This window comes from Labeo rohita, chromosome 6 (assembly GCF_022985175.1).
Source record: "Labeo rohita strain BAU-BD-2019 chromosome 6, IGBB_LRoh.1.0, whole genome shotgun sequence".
Taxonomy (NCBI): Eukaryota; Metazoa; Chordata; class Actinopteri; order Cypriniformes; family Cyprinidae; genus Labeo; species Labeo rohita.
Genome location: NC_066874.1, coordinates 25,312,327 through 25,334,563, shown reverse-complemented (window position 1 = coordinate 25,334,563; position 22,237 = coordinate 25,312,327). Strand labels below are relative to the sequence as shown.

At 35.7% G+C, this 22,237-nt stretch overlaps 1 protein-coding gene across 2 annotated transcripts; it reads right to left on the bottom strand.

Moving 5' to 3' along the window:
* Positions 1-5,709: 5,709 nt before the first annotated feature.
* On the bottom strand, positions 5,710-21,280 carry LOC127167161 (FYVE, RhoGEF and PH domain-containing protein 5). Of its 2 annotated transcripts, XM_051113015.1 has the most exons (22): positions 21,067-21,280; positions 16,932-19,249; positions 15,449-15,554; positions 15,314-15,372; positions 15,125-15,155; positions 14,905-15,011; positions 14,666-14,786; positions 14,321-14,399; positions 14,134-14,184; positions 12,689-12,747; positions 12,493-12,564; positions 12,314-12,382; positions 11,188-11,271; positions 10,481-10,560; positions 10,303-10,390; positions 10,090-10,227; positions 9,172-9,274; positions 8,969-9,078; positions 8,132-8,254; positions 7,901-8,043; positions 7,046-7,101; positions 5,710-6,853 (listed from the first exon to the last, which is right to left on the bottom strand). In XM_051113015.1, the coding sequence occupies exons 2-22, from the start codon at positions 19,088-19,090 to the stop codon at positions 6,846-6,848; spliced, it is 3,846 nt and encodes a 1,281-aa protein (XP_050968972.1). In that variant the 5' UTR covers positions 19,091-19,249; positions 21,067-21,280; the 3' UTR covers positions 5,710-6,845. The 2 variants fall into 2 exon arrangements, with proteins under 2 accessions (XP_050968972.1, XP_050968973.1); XM_051113016.1 differs by lacking the exon at positions 7,046-7,101 and having other exon boundaries at positions 5,711-6,853.
* Positions 21,281-22,237: the final 957 nt, after the last annotated feature.

Sequence of the window (22,237 nt, the reverse complement as noted above, 5' to 3'; positions counted from 1 at the left end):
GTGAGATGAATTAATGCATGTTCACATTTAGTCTAGAATACATTATGTTTACTCCCAATTTCCCGACAGGAGACTTGTCAATCAATAAATGGGGAGAAAAGTAATTGCCATTTCTTATTTGAACAAGTAACTCAGATATTTTCTTAGAAATTCAAAAGTAATGTGTTACTTTACTAGTTACTTTAAAAAGTAATATTATTATGTAACTCGCGTTACTTGTAATGCGTTTCCTCCAACACTGAGTATAGTATGTGATGAAGAAGTACTCTACAAGTTACTATTGAAATAATGCCATAGTTGCCAAGTTCAAATAATGCCAAATTCCCTAATCGGAAACTGGACATGAGTGGAGTCTAAAGGTTGTATTTACGACTGGGAAGCTAGATCATTTTGATAACACTGACAGGCCCTAAACATTGGACCTATTATGCAAAAAAAAAAAAAAAAAAAAACACTTTTATAAGGTGTTTGAAAACAGTTGTGTGGCCACAGTGTGTGAAAACAACCAGCCTGTAATGGTAAAAATCCACCCTCTGGTTTTTTATATAATCCCAATAAATCGTAAACAGTATCTCTGAACATGCAATTCCAGATTTCTCCCTATGTACACATCATTGTAGGGAGAAATCCTGCCCATTTGTGTAAAGGTATGTTTAGGGATCAATACCAATGCTTCATGCGTGAACATCAGCTCCAGACAAAGTAAGTATCACGCGTTATGTTGTATAATGTTGCTAAAGCTACCATTGTCTCTGCCTGTTTTCACTGGTGCTGCCTTCACATGCTACCAGAATAATCATGAGTTGACAGCTTTAATTTGTCAAGCTCATAATCACAAGTGGGACTTATAAAATTTGTGATAGCACGCAATGGCACCATGAGACCAGCTATGTTGTATTTTTATTGTGCCATGCTCCCCGTCTGTGTAATTCATAAACGTGCATTTATTATGCACAATACAATCAGATGACTGACTTCTAAACCGATTCTGTTTCAAACATGTAAGACTGAACACCGCTACTAGAGTTTCTGACAATTATTAGTGTGTGAGATTGTCCTGTTTTGTATTTGCAGGCTCTTGAAGCTCCGCCTTCTTCTGAAAAGGGGGCCAGAGCACCAGCTCATTTGCATTTAAAGGGACAAACACAAAAACTGCACATTTCATTCCCTAAAAGTGGCAATTTTAACAAGCTATAATAGGTCATCTCAAAAATGTATATAGGCAAGAATTAACCCAGTGTCCTCCATGATTGCTATTCTTTCCAACAACAAAGCACATGACAAACTTGTATTTACAATTTCAGAAGTGAGAAGTATAAAATTTCTGATAGCACATGAAGGCAGCATAAATACTAGCAATGAATAGTTACTAATAAAATTTAAAACTACACTAGCACAACTGCTTTCCAATGATTACAGCTACATAGGCATACTGATAACACAACAATAGATACTAGCTGATGTGGCAAGTGTAATGTTGTTACACTAGATTATCGGAATTACTATTAACTAATGGTACTAAATCTACAGGGCTTTTATTTTGAAATTTGTATTAGGAGAGATTGCATGAGTGATGTAGGTCATGTGGTTACAAGCATAATATGTTAAGTGTCATTTTCATTTCTTTATATAGGTGAATTTGTATTTCTGAATTATTGTTTTTGTTTTCCCTTTTTATGAATTTGTTAATCTATCTAAAATGTTCAGGAAGCGCTGTCACGCAAGTTATGTAGTGTGTAAGCGTGAGGGTAGAGCTGATGTAATTTCTGGGCGCCCTCTCTCTTTTGCGGAATGACGTGGCGATCAGAGGTATGTTTTATCAGCTTCTCAAAAAAGTGTTTAAATATTAATTACTGATCGTTTATGGAATTTCTATGTGAAACGTGTTTGTTTGTTAACTTTGCTTTATTTAGAGATTAAAAATCCAAGTTATGAATGTTGTACAGAGTATGTTTATTCGGAGTATGATTGCGGGTAACGGTATTTTTACACGTGCGGTATGCTGCTGAATTTCGGTATTTCACGATGCATTCTGAGTTTAAAAGTTTCATCTGTGTTAGGAGTTATACATTTATGATTGACTGAAGTTATAAGTTTACTTTTAATGATCCATGAAAGATTTAAATGCATTTCCTGTTAAACTAATATACATTGAAAAAGTATGCAATGATGTCTGTTGTGTTTCAGTACAGAAACCAAGAAGCCGAAAGTAAAACACATGACAACTGCATCATCACACAACGCAGAAACAAACCCACTACACTAGTATTAAGGAATAAATGTTAAAACAGCTTGCCACACATGCCAGCAGTCTATCTACAGCTGGACACACATGCAAAGAGAAACAGTGATTGCAATGGCTGTTGATTTATAGATAGTTTATTCAAGAGGCATTGAGATGAGGAACAGAGCCTGCGTCTGGTTTCTATATACCGTTCATGGAATATTACCTATAAAACATACGCTGAAAGGTCACATAACTGTGGGTGTGAAGGACGCAAAATGTGAAAATCGACATCCTTCTCTGTGTGTGCTTGTAGTCTTGTCCTGCTTTCCTCCTCTTGGTCCGCAGTGCTGTGGAGTGTATGTCCTAGATTTAAGTGTGTGGGTGAGATTTAAAAAAAGCAAAGAAACAACAGTATGTTGCAGAGCCTATGTGTGTGTAGATATCTGGTGCAGAATTGGAGGTGGTGAGGGGGCTGTTTTGATACCCCTTATCTGTAATTGAGCAGATCTACAAAGATAAATAATGTATTGTTATGTGTAAAATAACCAGAGTACTAATTAAATTGTTTAATCATTCATCTTTGTCTTCTCTGTTTATGAAACGAACGTTAGATAAATAGCCCAACTAAGTTCACAGATGAATTAGTTTTAGCGCGCATAGAGAGAAGTTTACAGTGCTGCATAAACTTTGCATCTGACACACTCTTTCACACAAAGATGCACACATGCACACACTCTGTAAACAGCTGCCTGACAGATCAGTAATGCCTTATATGTCAGCTTCTAGCAGTAAAACAGAAGCCACATTTCTTCCTCTTGTCACCACAAACCTAAGAAAAGTCTGTAAGAACTTTGTAACATTTTAAGTGGAATTACACATGTAAGTGTACATTTATAAACAGCAGCAAATAAAAGGGAAGTGGAAGATGAGTCTATTTCCTGTGTAATAGTAGATCAGGCCACCTGGCAGTCTTATATATTTATGCCCCTATGCAATGTTATAACTTAGACTGGGTAATTTACCCCAGATAAGTCAAGAAAAGAATAGATAATGCTTTTATCTATTGTAGAAAAATGAGGTAAATTTTCCTCCGCCTCTCTTCATCTCTCTGCTGCAATGCAGAGGAACATAAGACACTTTAAAAGACCCAAAAGTGTCACGACAATGTCACCGTGACACTGCCACAGAATCATACACATTCTCAAACACACATTTTCTCTTAGTCCCTCTAGATCATCAGTAAAATTTTCTTGGTCTAGAAATATGAAAGAATAAAAACTGGTATACTGTAATATGTCTCACCTTTGACCTTTGCGTCGTCCGTCATGGTACTCCTGTGAATGTGTGTTAAAGACTGACACAGAAGAGAAGAAATTGTTGAATAATTTGTTTTCTTTGCGCACAAAAAGTATTCTCATAGCTTTATAAAATTAAGGTTGAACAACTGATGTCACAAGGACAATTTCAACAATGTCCTTACTACCTTTCTGGGCCTTGAACGTGACAGTTGCGTTGCTGTCTATGGAGGGTCAGAAATCTGTCAGATTTCATCAAAAATATCTTAATTTGTGTTGTGAAAATGAACGAAGGAATTAACGGGCTTGCAACGACAAGAGGGTGAGTAATCAATGAGAGAATTTTCATTTTTGGGTGAAGTATCCCTTAAACTATAATCTGTAATTTATTTTATGACCTAAAAAGATTAAACTGTTTATAATTTATAATTTATTTATGTATCATTAATTTATCTACAAGAGCCATGTGCAGTAATTAATATGCTAATGTAGGCAAAATAAGTTAACATTCAATAATAGGTATCAGTGAGAAAGGTGTAGTGTGTTGGCCTACAAGCCGTCTAATTAGAGATATATGTATATATGTATGTATAATTTTAAAATACAGCTAATTATCATTACTTCAGTGAGGTCAAATATTTTGAAGAAGCCTACTTAGGGCTGTGTGAAAGCACCCATGCACTCAAATTGAAGTGAGTACAGTATAGATAGTCCATTACTAGAAACAACACGTAACAACACATAATCAGTCGGCCATATTGGCGGCACTGAATGTAAACAATGCCACTGAACCGAATGAAACTTGCATATTATGCTGATTATTGCTGCTGAAAATGGTCAATTATTGTCATGTTTTGGGCTGTACTAATCCGTTGGAGTACTAAGACTGCCAAAAAGAGTCAAGGAGAAGAGTGCAAAAAAACTAAGGAACAAAAGGTGTTTGTGGTTGGCCAATCTGAACCAGGATTTCCAGGCTAAGAATCTTGACAACATTCGTGTTTGTTCTCATTTCCAGTGAGGTAGGTGAAATTAAGGCTAGTTAAGGCTAATCTTAAATAATACTGCTAGTACATATCTTTACCACCTATTAACTTTAGTTCGTCAAAATATTGTGCCCTTTCCTGCTTACTAAGTCCTTCTCTATATGATTTAGCAGCTTATACATATTTTTTCTGTGGTTTAGACAGCATAAATTAGAAGAACAACGTATTCAGTTGTAGATTAACCATACATTTCATTCTGTTGTTTACATCTGAGTATGGCCAATATGAGCAAATGCTTAATAGATTTTACTGCCAGTTTTTAAACGTAGAGCTAAAACCTTCAAGTTAACCTTCAAATGTCTCTTTTATATGTTGTTTCACTCATAAATATGTCGCATTCCAAAGTGAAATTGGTTACAAATTATTTTATATCGAGCCATAAATCCTGTTGTAAACCTGTGGTAAAACTAAAGCACAAACCTTGTTCAGAGAAGTGCAGTGTATAGTCGCTTCAACTATACACCCCCGCAAGAGAGCAATTGGTCCTCTTTAATAAAGGAACTGCAAAACAAGCAACCTAGGTAGCATCAGCTGCATGCTTTCCAGTGTCCAGCCATCTCACGTGCATCATGCAATCAAAAACCATGCCAATGGCTACGCGGGATTGATAGCTCGAGCCGGTGTAATTAAAATGATGTACAATGTTGAGTTTTTAACATTCTTTTTTAGAATTTCTGATTATTCAGATGTGTTATCTAACTAGAAAGATGATTAATTAATTGAAGATTCATGTGGGTGTAGGCCTATATAGCTAGTGTCATCTCAATAATGCACTTGATTACAACCTAACATTATTTCAACACAAATCTAATTAATTTAGATCATATATATATATATATATATATATGGGGGAAAGGGGAGCGTGGGAGGTAAAATAGACAATGTAGATCAGACTGACTTGAGAGAACAAGTAAATGAAGAGAAAGGGATAGAGGGAGTTAAAATGATAAATGCGTCTCCTATTTGGGACAAGGTGTCCGTAACTTTCAGGTACTCCAGAAAACAAACTCTCATCCTTGCTCTCTCACTCTGTTCTGGGTCACATCGTCTCCTGGGGACGTGGAAGCAGGGCAACGCCAGCCCTCCCCTTTCTTCATATCCCTCTCACACGCACACACAGTCTCAATCTGTAATACACTCTTTAATTACGGAGTTGAAGATACTTAATCACAGAATCACATCTCTAAAATTCACTCTCTGTGGACTCAACCTGGCTGTCGTTGAAAATAAAACTTAAAAAACGTTGAGGGGTTCAGAAAAAAGTTACAGAGCTAATTATAAACTATTGGTTTATGCTAAAGTTCGTACAGTATTCGAATGAGTTGCATCTTGAAATGCATTTAAATAAAACATAACTGAATTGAAATTAACCACAAAGGGAACCCTTATAGCACTGACTACTATATTGTTAATGGTTTTATTTCAACAGTGGTCAACCTTATAGGTAACCTTATTTGCATAACCACATTAGAGATATGACTTTTCACACACAAAGAAGGGTAAAATAGGAAGCTGAGACACTAGTGAGGTTTGAAAACCCAAAGTGGACACAATAGCTCAAGTAAAGTTTACTCAAATGATATAGTGACAATTGATCCTTCTTACAAACTACTTAAACATTCCTGTTTTAATATACATCAAGCCCTCATATTGTAATTATAACATGGCAAGTTCAGACACAAGGCAAGTAAATTAAACATTACATCATCAAGTGCAACGAGAATACCAGCTCAGTTGCTAAATACTAATTTGCTTGTAGAAGTCATTGTCCAAATGACTGACAGCAGTATGCAAGGAAATATAATCCATCAAGCAAATGGCACCAAATGAACATAATGGACTCAAAGTTCCCATATATAGAAATTGTCCTATTATATTTCAGTGCTCTGGAGTATTGCATAATATATCATTGTATAATGGTTAAATTAAGCAACATCTTGCTGGTTCTAAAATGTTCTTTTCTAAATGACAGCTGGAAGTGCTACTGTGTGCCTTTTAAAGTGTGTCCATGGCTCAACGGGGTCTTTGCAAGAAGTATTTGGCACAAAATAAATGTCTGAGTGTGAGCGTTTTGTTCCCTTGGCGTTCCAAAAATACGTCTGTTGCGTCACGTTAGCGTAGCGATGGTTGATTACGCTCCCAGTCACACTGGGTGGTATTTTTTGAATGTGACGTGAAAATGCATTGCTCCCGAATGATCAATAACAGATTTAATTGCCCATATGAGAAGACAAAAGCAGGATGGCTGATGCTACAGGACTGTAGCCTCTTCCATAGCATTCACCCACCTAGAAACAGAACAGAATTTTCACATTATGTAATAGTAGAACAGAATATAAATCTGTGTAATAAAATATTTTTTTGAAAAACGTAATACTGTGAAATATTGTTATATTTAAAAAACAAAATAAAATAAACCCAATGCATTAATTGCCAGGGGCTGAAAACTTTTTGAATTTGAAGATAAAGGTAAATTTAACTTATTTTGTCTTCTGGGAAACATGTAACTATCTTCTGTGGCTTTTGAAGGGCAGTACTAAAAGAAAAAAAAAAAAAAGATATTTAGGCAAAATAAGAAAAATGTACAAAATCTTCATTCATTTGTTCAAAAGTTTACACCCCCAGCTCTTAATGCATGTTTTTCCTTCTGGAGCATCAGTGAGTGTTTGAACCTTCTGTAATAGTTGCATATGAGTCCCTCAGTTGTCCTCAGTGTAAAAAGATGGATCTCAAAATCATACAGTCATTGCTGGAAAGGGTTCAAATACACAAAATTGCTGAAAACCCAAAGAATTTGTGGGACCTGGACAAACAAGGAACTCATGAACAACTATCACTAAAAAAAAAAAAATACAACTGTGGATTCAGGTAACAACACAGGAGAATTAAGAATCAAGTGTATGTAAACAGGGTCATTTTTATAAATTTAACTATTATTTTCTCTTGTGGAATATATGTAAACATACTGTATGTGAAATATCTTATTCAGGTCAGTACTAAATAAAAAATAACATGCATTTTGTATTATCCCTCTTATTTTGATAAAATAATTAACATTTTGCAGTGTAAACTTTTGACTTCAACCGTATATAATATACATAAATTAATTTATTAAGTATTTTAAAACATAATTAGTCCTGTGATGGCACAGCTGAATTTTCAGAAGCCATTACTCCAGTCTTAAGTATCTGATCACATGATTTGGTGCACAAGAAACATTTCTTAATATTAACATTGAAAACAGTTGTGCTGCTTGATTTTTTTACAGAAACCATGATGCTTTTTTTTTTCATATTTATCATATTTTATACATATGTTTGTGTGTGTGTCTTAACCTCTGTGCTGTGTGACTGTCCTGGGCTCTGAAAGTATAGAAGAGAGTGCTTTTGTGGTACAGCTGAAACATGCTGCTCTCCCCTTCAGCCTCTGACCTCACAGAGAACCCCAACAGAGGAAGGGTCTCGCATGCAACCCTCTCCTTATATAAAAGAAAAAGACATAGGGAGAGATTAGGAGCTGCATGTATCAAGTTAATGTGTGCAAAAATGTGACTGTGTGCGCGTTACCTCAGGTTGTGGGTATGTGTAGAGAACTTTATCTTTTAGGAGGAACCACAGGCTTCTCCAACTTCTCTTGCTGTTTCTGCACCTCTGCAGGGTTCCACTCATCACCCCCTCGGACACCGTCTCCTAGGCAGAAACACATGATATGTCACCCCAAATACAATGGAATAGTTCACAAAAGGGATAGTTCACCCTAAAAATGAAAATTCTATCATTAATTACTCTCATGTCGTTTCAAACTCATAATACCTTCATTCATCTTTGGAACACAAATTGAGATATTTTTGATCTGAGAGCTTTTTGACCCTGCATAGACAGCAACACAACTGACACATTCAAGGTCCAGAAAGGTAGTAAGGACATTGTTAAAATAGTCCATGTGACATCAGTGGTTAAATCATAATTTTATAAAGCTATGAGAATACTTTTTGTGTGCAAAACTAATGACTTTATTCAACAATTTCTTTTTTTCTGTGTCACTTTTCGGTACGTTTATGAGAGTACCATGCATTTGTGTGTTGCTGCTAACACAGTAGCCGGCATTCTGACACAGAATAGAAGAAACTTTTTTAACAATGTTAAAATATTCTATTCATCAAAAATATCTTAATTTGCTTTCTGAAGACGAACGAAGGTCTTACGAGTTTGGAACGACCTGAGGGAGAGTAATTAGTGACAGAATTTTAATTTTTGGGTGAACTATTCCTTTAAATCCCTTTTATACAGTACATGGAAAAAATGTGTGTTATAATCAAGCAATTCAGAGTGAGATTAGAGCAAAACATAATCCACTGGACTAATATTTTGCCCAAAGATATGAATTCAGAGGTAATGGGATACCTGGTTGAAAGACATTTGGCCTTTGCGGCTCTTCCACAGACTCGACGGATGAATGTTTTGGAAGACCGAAGAGAGAGGTCGACTGGGGCTCTCTGATATTGTGGCAACATCTTTCCAACAAATGCACACACAATTATGATAAGAGTCATGCATAACAATGTTTAAGTAATAAAACTACTTTAATGAAGATATTGTGGTTGTACCATGCTTACGCAGCTCAGCGTAACAATGATCACACACTTTGGCACGTCGATTCTTCATGTACTTGAGGGGGAATTTGTTCCTGCAACAATCTCTGCAGACAACCTATAAGCAACATAAAAATGAGAAAATCAGAATAAATAGATCTTAAGAGTGGTTTTCTCTGCGAAAAGAAAATTTGCTGAGAATTTGTTCAGCCTTAGGTCATCCAAAATGTAGATGAGTTTGTTTCCTCATCTGAACAGCATTGCATTACTTGCTTACCAATTGATCCTTTGCAGTGAATGGGTGCCGTCAGATTGAGAGTCCAAACAGCTGATAAAAACATCACAATAATCTACAAATAATCCACAAGACTCCAGTCCATTAATTAACAAATGGCTGTGCGTTTAAATAAACAAATACATTATTTGGAGGTTTTTAACTTCAAACTCTTGATTCCGGATAGACCCTCTTTCCAGATTATTGCTTTCTCCAGTGAAAAACCTGTCTCGTCTGAATCAGGAGAGAAATATGCACAGATCAAGCACTGTTTACAAGCGAAACAGTCCAAAATCATTCTAAACAAACATGTCAGTGGATTTTGATGTGAGAGGACAACAAGGGATGGACTTTTTCACTGGAGAAAGCATTATTATGGATTATGGACTCATATTTTGGCCATAAGCGACAGTTTGAAGTTTGAATTTGAAATGTATGAATTTATTACAAAACCACTACTTTTATCAGTTGTTCGGACTCTCATTCACTGCAGAGGATTCACTGGCTAAAAAGTGATGTAATGCAAAATTTCTCCAAATCTGATATATAGATATATATTTAAATCCAAAACTCATCTACAACTTGGAAAGCTTAAGGGTGAGTAAATATTCAGCAAATTTTAATTTTTAGGCAAATTATTCCTTTAAGTGTTTTTGTACCTTGCCGCATGCATGGCAGTGATGTCGTCTGTTTGTGAGGCTGAAATGTGAGTGACAGTTCATGCAAACTGTCACCTGGGAAACAGACAGCAGAGGAGGAGCATTCTCGCCAAGACACATCTCTGGACCGTCCAATAACTAAACACAAGACATATATAATTTCACTTTTTTAGGTGCTGACATTTTATCAAACTTAATTTAAAGCTTCCTCACCCCAAAACAGTCCACTCCTGATATGGGGCCGAGATTCACTAATGTCCGATTCAGTGTAACAAACCAGCTGTCTCTTTCAATGCCGGAGCTGCACACAGGAACACATGCATCAGTCATACTGCATACCAAAATACTATATATGCATGCGTGAGTGCTTGAATCTGTGTATGTCACTTGCTTGGCAGACAAAGTGATGCTTATATCTTTCACGTCTATCTTCAATGCACTCTGAGCATTTTCTATAGGAGGCTTGCTGACCTGAAAGACAAGAAGTGAAAAGCATATAATTATATAATATTTATAATTTTAACTCACACCCTGTCTGGTGTTCAGATAATTAAACAAGCTTAAACTGTGCACTTAAGGTTGTACAAGAATAGAGGCGAGAATGAGAGATTATTTCTAAACAGACAAATAAAATACATGAATAAACAGTTTTGAATTTTTCATACATATAATAAATACAAACTAGAATAAGATGAAGATCTGACAAATTTTATTTGTTATTTTCTTATTATTTTTTCTCTTTTGTATTATACATTTTTCCTTTCTTTTTTTAGTTCTGTTTTCTCATCTTATTTTGTTTTATGCATTTTATTTTCTTATTCTGTTAGACTTTACTTATAGACTAGACTTTATATATAGAGAATTTCTATATATTTTGAATAAGATTTTAATTTAAAATTTTCAGTTTTAATTTATATTTTATTTTAGTAATATTTAAAATGCTTTTGTCCTTTAAAAAACCCATAACAATACTGCTTATAATTAGTGTCTTGAGCACTAAATACTGTGCATTAGTGTTCTCCCTATTGAGAAATGGTTTCCAATAACTATTATGTATGAATAAACACTAGAAGTGTCCGTAAATGCTGTCATCTTTACCTCCATCCCTGCCAATGGTAATCTGTTGATGAGCCTGTATTTGCCATCTTGCTGAGGATATGTGTACAGCATTATGTCATTCATCTGAAAATGTAAAAAGTTAAAAAAAAATACATAACATTCACCACATACAAGCACATGTGTTACTTTTGATATTTGCATACCACAACAGTTAATCTGAGTGGGTCACTGTAACAAATGTTCACCACAAGGGGGCGCAATGACATTTGTTTTGACCAAAAGTAACTTTGTGGCCTTTCAGTCAATGACTACAGGCAATGTTTGTATTAAAGGCAGGTTGTTACAGCGATGTGTGATAACTCGAAAAATTCAAACATGCATTTAAGCTGTGATTTAACAAAGAGAATTATGACTAAGCTACTTATTTCTCAGAAATAGATTCATTAGTCATCAATTACTCAGTCTGATGCCATTTTTATGTGTTCAGACAACTGCCAAATCATTTGCGCATTATTGTGGATTATCACATAGCTAGTGAAGAATACATCTATACAGCTAAACACAACCAAAGTTCATCTTTGCAGACAGGAGGTTGTGCAAACACTGGATTCAGATGTGCCTTCCTACCATCAGATACTGCCTGATAAGGCAGCATATTTTGTCTTCTGAAATGTTAATCAATGGTGCATACGAAATGCCACAGACTGTCTCCAGCATCAAGCAATAAAATATGAGGGATATTTGAGTTCACCACTCTGGGGGCCACGCGCCCGTCTCAGCACACAACTGTCCATCTGGCTGAAAAGTCTACAGTATACAGTATTTCTGACAGGCCATCTCACGTCCATCCTGTCACCCTCTGTTCTGTTATCTTAACACATTGCTTTGTCCCCGTTCCCACAGACTTATTCTAGGGTGAGAACAGCACAGCAATAACAATAGCATATGTAGACATAAACACACACAGAACAACATCCTGCCAGGAAACTCTAAAAACAAGTAAAATAGCTCACAAACACAAAGGAGAGACACTAGAGACTATACAGAAAGAAAGGAACTGTATCTTACATACTCAACTCAGCTATTAAAAGTTGTATATGCTCTAAAACCTTTCTTCCAAAGAAAAAATGTAAGTTGTAAAATTATTGTAAATAAAATGACATACCAAGAAAAGGTGACGTGGTTGCTTGCACTTTCTGCTGACCTTCATTAAGGTGCCCTCTTTCACAAACACCTAGGGCACAGATATACACAGACATCCTTACTCATCAGTACTGCTTTAAAACCCAGAAACAAAATCATATAATTTGATTGGATGAGGTGTATGTGATCAGTATTTCTTACTCTCCCAGGTTGTAGGAGATCTGTCAGACCCAGAACACTGTGTTCAATATGGACCAAACGCAGAAGATCCACCTGAGAGAGAAAAAGAATGCTAAAATTCCCTTACATTGCACAACAGTGTCATTTACACAAACTGCCTTGGATCCACACACATAGACTCTCTGTAATCACATTAGGTCAAAAAACACATACTCACTCCATTCTTAAGGCTGTCATTAACATGATGAGCAACATCTGAGACCACAACCAAAGCGTCTGAGGGGAAAGAGAGTAGAGAGGGACAGATTTTCAACATACAAAAAAATTATATTTATATTTTATATATTTATATATACACAGACACACAATACTGTGTGTAAATACAGTATATACAGTAGAGGTCAAAAGTTTACCTGAATGACCCACAGCTGTGTTTTTTGTTATAGTGATAGTTGTTCATGAGTCCCTTGTTTGTCCTGAACAGTTAAACTTTCAAGGTTCAAACACTCACTGATGCTTCAGAAGGAAAAACTATGCTTTAAGAGCCAGGGGTGTAAACTTTTGAACAGAATGAAGATGTGTACATTTTTCTCATTTTGCCTAAATATCATATTTTTTTCATTTAGTACTGCCCTTCAGACTCTACAGAAGATACATACATGTTTCCTAGAAGACAAAATAAGTTACATTTACCCTGATCTTCAAATTCCAAAAGTTATCACCCCCGGCTCTTAATGGATTGTGTTTTCTTCTGAAGCATCAGTGAGCGTTTGAACCTTCTGTAACAGTTGCATATGAGCCCTCAGTTGTCATCAGTGTGAAAAGATTAATCTAATTATACAGTCACTGTTGAAAAGGGTTCAAATATACAAAAATGCTGGAAAAAAAAAATTTTAGGACCTGAAGGATTTTTCTGAAGAACAGCAGGCAGTTCAACTGTTCAAGACAGACAAGGGACTCATAAACAACTCACTAAACATAACAACAACAAAAAAAAACAGCTGTGGATCATTCAGGTAACAACACAGTATTAAGAATCAAGTGCATGTAAACTTTTGAACAGGATTATTTTTATAAATTCAACTATTATTTTCTCTTGTGGACTATATGTAAACATCTTTTATGTGAAAAATCTTATTCAGGTCAGTACTAATAAAAAAATAAACCTTCTCAATTACATTATTAAAAACTGCATATATAATAATTACACAATGTTAAAAATGTTTAAAGTAAACTGATATTATGTCACATTGCAGAACTTAACAGAACATCCTCTCTTAGAAACAGATACTTTCTTACAGCAGCACCTCATAAATAAATGATCTTCATATATAAATGATGGAGAATGGCTTATTTAAAAAGATCATTGGAAATCCATGGTAGGGTCAAAGGTCATTTGTCTTTCATTTGCCTTCAACTATCTTGAAGATCAGAGATATGTTGTTGCTAAGGCAAATCAATTACACACACAATAAGAGATAAGACCAAAGATTTTGTTTGTAATTGCAAACATGTCCAGATAAGAATCAAACATTAGTTTCTTAAAATTGATGAAAACTAAGTTAGGAAACAAAAAAGGCTTCATCATTTACAGTAATCTAAGAGATACAGGAAAAAACATGAAAAAAAATGTTTTTGTCTGTGAGCAATGCTGCAACTTACCTTGTGTATTTTCATACTCTCTGGAGTCTGGTGAGAGGTTATTCAGGTAGTCTGTTAGAAAAAGACAACAAAAATACAGCAATATTAAGCAAAACTACAGGTTTTGGTATAAAAATTCTAGAAAAATAAAATTAATTAAAATTAATAAGGATATAAAGTTACTAGATAAAGTATAAATAGTAATCACCTGTAAGCAGCATACGGTATTGCAGGATTCGCACAATGACCTGTAGCAACTGCTTTTTCAGGGTCACTGCATCTGGTAGCTGAGATACAAAACACATGCTACATATGTAATGTGCATAAAATAGATATATATTTAAATACAAGCCATCTGAGTAATTGAACACACAACTAAAACACATTTACATGTAATCTTACAACACACAAAAAACACACTTAAATCACAGTACAGACTGAACACGTACTAAATGACAGGGAGGTTGATGGATTTGCCTAATAATAAGATTAGATTTGTTTCAGTTAAAGCTGTGAAGGAAAATAAAAAAAGAAGAAATCATAAATCTCTTACTGTGCTTTGTATGTGTTCCAGATAATTCAATTTTTCATCATAATGACTGATGTAAGAAGAGAAAATGGAAAAGTCTGTCTTCTTTGCCAGGATAATTTCAGCAATACCTTCATTCTGATCCCTGATGAGTGAAGTGAAATGCATAGAACAGATGAAATGATGCCAGATAGACATCATTTGAGGATAAACAATTGAAGGCAGCATATGTGCATGCGCGTGTGTGGGTGAGAGTGTCTTACCATTCTTTTAAGCGAGTCTCCAGTAATGTGTGGATATTTTGGTGGAGAGTATAAATATCAGGTACCTCTGTCCACACTGTCATCAGCCTTTCATCGGCTTCAACTGACTTTTGTATGAAAGTGAGGAAAAAAAATATGTGTGTTCATCTTCAAAATTATAAAATACATTTCATAACTATTTTCACACAATGAGTCAGTGAGAAATATATGAATGACTCACCTCACAGAGAAGCTGTAAAGTCTTAACATGCCTTAAAATGAAAAAAAAGGAAGAATGGTCATATTAATATTGCTGTTTCCATTCAGTTCAGACATTTTTCAAACACAAACTTGCACCCACTAATTGTTAAGTGTTTTTCCAATGAAGAAAATGATTTGTGCCAATCTAGCTGTTGTTTTCATGACTTACTGGGCCTCACTATCCAGAAGCTCTTTGGCACTATAGAAAGCCCTGGAACAGCTGACAGTCTGAAATAAAATGGCAAATGAGTTACAATAAAACAAATCAATGCAAGTCACATAGAAACACTCATAATAAGTTTACCAGTTTGTCAGATGCTTTGGTCTTATTCTCTTTTGTACAAGCCACACCCACAGACACACCTACTGTTCCATCTTGCCTCACATTAGGAGAACAGAAAGTGTAGAGACTAAACAAAACAGAAAAAGAAAAATCATGACACATTCATTTAAAAAAGCCTTTTAAACTACCTATATAAGCAACCATGCAAGACTTTCGTTATTAATTTCTAGCTTTTAAAGGGAACCCCAGGTATTAAGACTTAAGTATGGCTTAATATAACGTAAATGACGTCTCTTACTAAAATATATAGTAAAAAACCCATGAAAGACTTACATTACTTTAAAAATCCACATCGTTTTATACATATTTTGTACTATGGGGAGCACCATTATTTCGATTACGTCAAATCGTTGCACTCATTGAGATACTGGTGCTACCTGTCACTATTTTTACTGTAACACAAATATTGATACAATGGCAGATTTTGGTTGTAATTTTAAGTGGAAGGGCAACAAGAGAAGCGATGGAAGTCTTCACTGCTTTTTTTAACGATAAGAAGAGAAGAAAAGAAGGGGAAGATGCCTGTGGACAAATAAATCATCCTAAAGACCCGCGTCTTTGTTCTCTCCATTTTAGCCCTGATGCCTTTGAGACTTTTAGTAGACCACAGCTACTGAAAGAGCTTAAAAATGGCGGAGACAAGAAATGCTACATGCCATCCCGGCAAAATGTAAACATGCCATCATGACGCCCCAGTCACGAAAACAGGTGCTCAGCATGGATTTCACTCGATATTCAGTGGCGTTTAGACTCTTTGTGGGGAAAAAAAAAATGCTGGTATGGCATTTGTTTAAGCCTACACTTATATCCATTGCTCTTTTAGTAGCTGAGGTCATTGTATCAGTATTTTATTTTCCAAGTTGTGTTGTGCTAAAAATAGCAACGGTGTCATGACAAGCGTCAGCATGTTCACATCCTGCCAGGATGGCATGTAGCGTTTCTTGTCTCTGTCGTTTGTAAACTCTTTCAGTAGCTGTGGTCTACAAAAAGGTGTCAGGGCTGAAGTGGAAAAAACAAAGTTATTCATCCACAGGCATCCTTTTATTTTTTTCTCCTCTTCTTATTGCTAGGAAAACTGTGAAGACTTCTCTTGTTGCCTTTTGACTGAAAATTTCAACCAAAAGCTGCACAATATTGCATCGTATTAGTATTTTTTTTTTGTCAGAGATATTGCAATACAAGTGTTTAAAGTTTCTCTAAACTGAAACTTACCTGAAACTTGCTAAACAAAAAAAAATTCCACAGTGGTATTGAAATTAATCCCAAACTTCATATTAATGACATGAAATACAATTAAACAATATATCAATATTTGAACATTCTCGTAATCTGAAGAGTCTGTATTGGGCGATGAAAAAGATTTGGGAGGTTTGGAAAGGGGAATGGGCTTAAAGAGGGAGCCTAGCTCCATAGAAAAGGTGCTAGAAGCCATAAACATCTGTACCTGTCTGTTTCTTGCTCAGATGGCTGACTTTTGCCCTGGAAGCCTGGCAGACTGCTCATATCCACATAACCATCAGTATCACTGGCTGAACTTTGATTTCGTTGACTCTGAATGACTGGATTCAGTAGGCGAATCTGCACATTCTCATAGTGAGAAGCGGCATTTTGAACATTCTCGTAATCCGAAGAGTCTGTATTGGGCGATGAAAAAGATCGAGGTTTGGAAAAGGCAATGGGCTCAAAAAGGGAGCCTAGCTCCATAGAAATGGTGCTAGAAGCCAAATCATTATTAAGTGTGAAGTTTAATCCCTGTTTTTGTCTATTTTTTTGGAAGACAAAGGAAGAAGGGGACATAGGTGGCGTGCCATCTGGAGTCCTTTGCAACTCTGGGCTGCCCATGTTATGCCTGATAAAATCCAAACGTTTGATTGACCCTTGCGGACTTGACTCGGACGACGACCTGGAGGAGATTGAACGATTATCAATCACGCTTTTACGATCTGATTTCCTAAGGAATCGCAATGGCAGAAGGTATCGCTTGAAGCCAAAATCAGGCTTCTTGCAAGTAGCTGAGATTTCGTTTGGGAGGGATGGAGAGCTTTTTCTGATTGGTCGCTTTGTGATGGATGCCAATTCAAAAGGAGGTGGTATATCAACTCGTGTGACTTTAGCGAAGTTTGAGGTGCCTTGTGAAAGACATCCTAATGAGCCTGTCAACGCAGGTCTACTATCTTCAAGGAAACACTGATCTGTATACAAGGAGCCTGGGTGTAGCAGAAGCCGCCTATTTCCTGTTGAAGGGCTACTCATTAGGTCAACTCTCTTACTGGGGGTTTCCACAGATATAGAGCGAGTCATAAAGTACTTCCTGTTCTGAAGGAAGCTTATGGCTTGGATTTTTGGCTCTGTTTCTTCATACACATGATCTACTGTAAGTTCTGTTCCCTCAGATCTACTCAAGTTGTCACTTGCAATGGCTTCTTCTTCTTCTTCTTCCTCAATGCTCTCATCTTCTTGATTTTGTTGTAAACTTTGGCTTTGGCTTTCAGGTTTCTCTTGAATGAGTGAAAGGGCATTGATGGCATCAAGATTTAAGGTGGCAGACATGGTTTCATCTTGCTTAACCACATATTCGCTACAGTAGTTGTGATTTGCATCTGCTACATCATCATCTGAGACCAATTCAGAGGCAGAGACAAAAAACGGCTGTGATGAAGAAGAATCATCATTTGAAAAAGAAGTCAGATCAGACTCAAGGAGAGTTTCACCTCCACTGTTTGATGATGGACAGTCTGGAGAGTCAATAGCAGCTGAAAGATCCTGAGATGTGCTTTCGTCTGATAAATAATGGTTTCCTTTTTCTTCCATTTGCTCTTTTTCTAACTGTATTTCATCATCTTCCTCAATGGACGTTGAAGACAAATCAGAGGCGTTCAATCCCTCCTCCATCGTAAGCATCATAATTTCTTCATTGGCACTGTCCTCTGTCTCTGCTATTTGGAGAGGTTCTGTTTGTTCAAAAAGGTCACATTCAGAAAGTCCATCTTTGTCTGCTAACGCCTCGCCTGCATCACAAATATCAGGGAACATCCCATCTATGTCTTCTTCACTTGAAAACATTCTGCCCGGAACTATACCATTTGGGTAAAATGCTTCAATGAAAGTTTTATTCATGCAAATTTCATCATACAGGAATTTGCGTCCATAAACTGCATTAGAAGCCAAATGAACATCACTAGAGCTTTTATGTGACGTTGATACACCATTTTTAGTCGGTCTCCATTCTATCTTCCCAGTGTACTCTACTTCAATCTCCTCTGTCTCTATATTATCGTCCACGTCTCTCTTACTGCATGAATCAGAGAGAAGGTCCATCGACTCTTCCTCGTCCTCTGACTTAAATGTCTCACCTTCATCTAAATCTAAATCAATTCCCTGTGCCAACTCATCCCCACATCCTAAATCATCTCCCTGTTCCACAACAACATCTGGTTCTGTCTCTTGTACTTGCATTGTCTTTTCAGTATGTATTATTTTCGCTGTCTTCCTCTCCTGTGACCCCTCCTGTTCCCGTACACTTTTTCTATGCATTTCCGTCATATGCTCTCTTGAGTTTGGAGGCCTTAGGCTTTTGTTAGTGTGAAGCCTATTGAAGTACATGTTTGAACTGAGATGAGGCAGTAGATATTGTCTTGGTTTGGATGCAATTTTTGGTTTGGGTTCTTGATTATCACAGGATTATTCAGGAATAGGTGGTTGACATTGCCCCTTTAAGAGAAGCTCAGCCTGGAAGTGTCCTCAGGGGCCCAGGAGATGCTCCTGAAACACAAAAATAAAATATTAATATTTACAAAAACAGTTTTTGCTGGAAAGTAGCATTATGAACACTGTAGTAATTCAGGGCATCATAAAATACAGTTGAGGTCAAAAGATTACATCCCCTTTTCAGAATCTGAAAAATGTTATTTTAACAAAAATAAGAGGGATCCTACAAGATGCATGTTATTGTTTATTTAGTACTGACCTGAATAAACTATTTCACATAAAAGATGTTTACATATAGTCCACAAGAGAAAATAATAGTTGAATTTATAAAAATGACCCCGTTCATAAGTTTTCATCCCCTTGATTCTTCTTTCTGTTTTTATATTTAGTAATAGTTGTCCCTATCATTTCACACTAAGAACAACTGATGGTTTCATATGCAACTATTACAGAAGGTTCAAATGCTTACTAATGCTCCAGAAGGAAAACCATGGATTAAGACCCGGGAGATGTTGCATACGAGTCCCTCAGTTGACCTCAGTGTGAAAAGATGGATCTCAAAATCATACAGTCATTGTTGTAAAGGGTTCAAATACACAAAAATGCCACAAAACCAAATAATTTGTGGGACCTGAAATACTTTTTTGAAGAACAGTAGGCAGTTTAACTGTTCAAGACAAACAAAGGACTCATGAACAGCTATCACTAAACAAAAAACACAGCTGTGGCTCATTCAGGTAAGAACACAGCATTAAGAATCAAGGGGATGATTTTTATAAATTCAACTATTATTTTCTCTTGTGAAATATCTTATTCAGGTCAGTACTAAGTAACAATAACATGCATTTTGTATGATCCCTTTTATTTTGGTAAAATAACTAACGTTTTGCAGATTCTGAAAGGGGGGTGTAAACTTTTGACCTTAACTGTATGTCCATTTAGACTGTAAAAATGACCATTTCCTTCAAGATTATTGGAAAAACTAAATATTAATTCTGTCTTTGCACTTCAAAAATTTGTTGATTCTTTGATTCTAATTGTTTGTGAAAATTACTAGCAATTTCTGAATGAAAATTGTTTTTCAGGGTGATTTAAGCATTAAGATTTTCTGTTTACAGATAAATGATACAGACTACAGCTATGTGTAAAATACAGAATATATATAAAAAATAAAAATGCACAATAAAAAACAGAAATCACATGATACACAATTGTATAAATATAAGGTGTTTGAAAAGAGGTTAATTTTCATTAACAGATTTAAACACTTCGCTTTATTTTACAAGGTTACAGTGAAACTGTCACTTTTTTAATTGCATGTTCAATATTTATTTATCTACCTTTTGCCTTTTAAGTACATTTTACCCATATTTTATAATTTTACACTTGTCTCAGACTGAAACTTTTAGTGTTAAACTATATCCATCAAAAAACTGTATTTTATACATTACATACTATAATTTCCACTACAGGATGTTTCAAACACAGCTTACTATGGTGAAAACTGTTAATGTTAATAACTTGAAACAATACGTATTTAAATTAAATTATTATTCTAAGATCAAAACAGTGCTGACATTTTGGTTTAGCAAATACCACATTCACTTTCTACAACCCGAATTTTTACAAATAATTAAACAGCTAATTAAAGTAATCAGACTAAGCTGTAAATTAACGTTACTTCATAATATAGTATAATGCAATGACAGTAAAATTCTAGAGAAAAAAAGCGCACTAAACTACTATAAAACCCTCTTAACTCGATAATTGTTCATAATTTCAGAAATTTCCCACAGACACATAATTCTCATTTCCTAAATAAAGTTACAATACTTTGTTTTCGTTACCACATTATCATTTTAAAAACTCACCTGCGCTCATTGACGAACATCATGTGGTATCTGAGACACGGCAATGACGGGTCAAATTCATTTGAACACGATCAAATCGTAATCCATGGAGTATTTACACGAGATTACAATATGAGATTATATATCAGCTACTGCATTCCCCCACTTCATCTTGCGATATAACTGCGGTACAGGACAGCAGGCGATCAGCACGAGCACGAGCGCGCGCGCACACACACACACACACACTCACTCACTGACGAGACTTTGCCTTGACTTCCTGAGGAAAGGGCGTCAGGACAAAAAACAAAAACAGGGGTTTTTAAATCAAGGCAAAATTAGACACTTTTTTTTAAGTTGATATATATAGTGTCTGTATAAATTAGGCCACCTAGCTCAGAAGCACACATATTTATCACACAAATTGAGAGGTTTACCTAACCAACTGTGTATTACACACAATATATAATGACTAGCCTATAATAACTGTTTAAAATAAATATTAAACGTAGAAATTGGAATTTGGTCAAAGCTATTTTGGGGACAGTATGGCCTTCAGAGGTTTGGTTTACAGGAAACAGCTCTCTTATCCTGCATAACCTTCCTCAACAACAGACATCCAAAGAGCAGGCATCGAGAATATTCTGTGTTCTAATATTTAATTTTCTATGAACTTGTCCCTAGTGATGATGAAAAAAAAAAATACATTAATACTAAGCATTCATAAAGCATGCACACACACAAAGAGCATTAATCTGAGTTTGAAATTCAGATTAGATCAGTGAAGTGCAGAAAAACGACATCAGGACTACAAAATATCTTTTCATGTAAATCTCTCATACTAATGTCAAGATCAGTCAGATCAGTCACAGGTTAAAACCAAATAGTTCAGATGTCAGGGTATGTTTGTAAATGGAAAAATGGCATTTAAAGTGAAGCTAGAACTGAAAAAAGTTCTAGTACATTTGTTTGTTGATATTAACTTCAACTGCAACTTGTGAAGTGACCAATGAGTTAATTTAGGAGTAAAAATCTCCAACTGTTATTTTTACATTTATAATTAATAGTAGGAAGCCATTTCTATAGGCTTAAATAAGGCCATGACCTTTTCCCAACAGCTCTACAGAAATATGCTTCCTTCCTCCAACATCTTTAGCCTGAGTTTAGTCTGGGTTAGTACGAACATTCAATT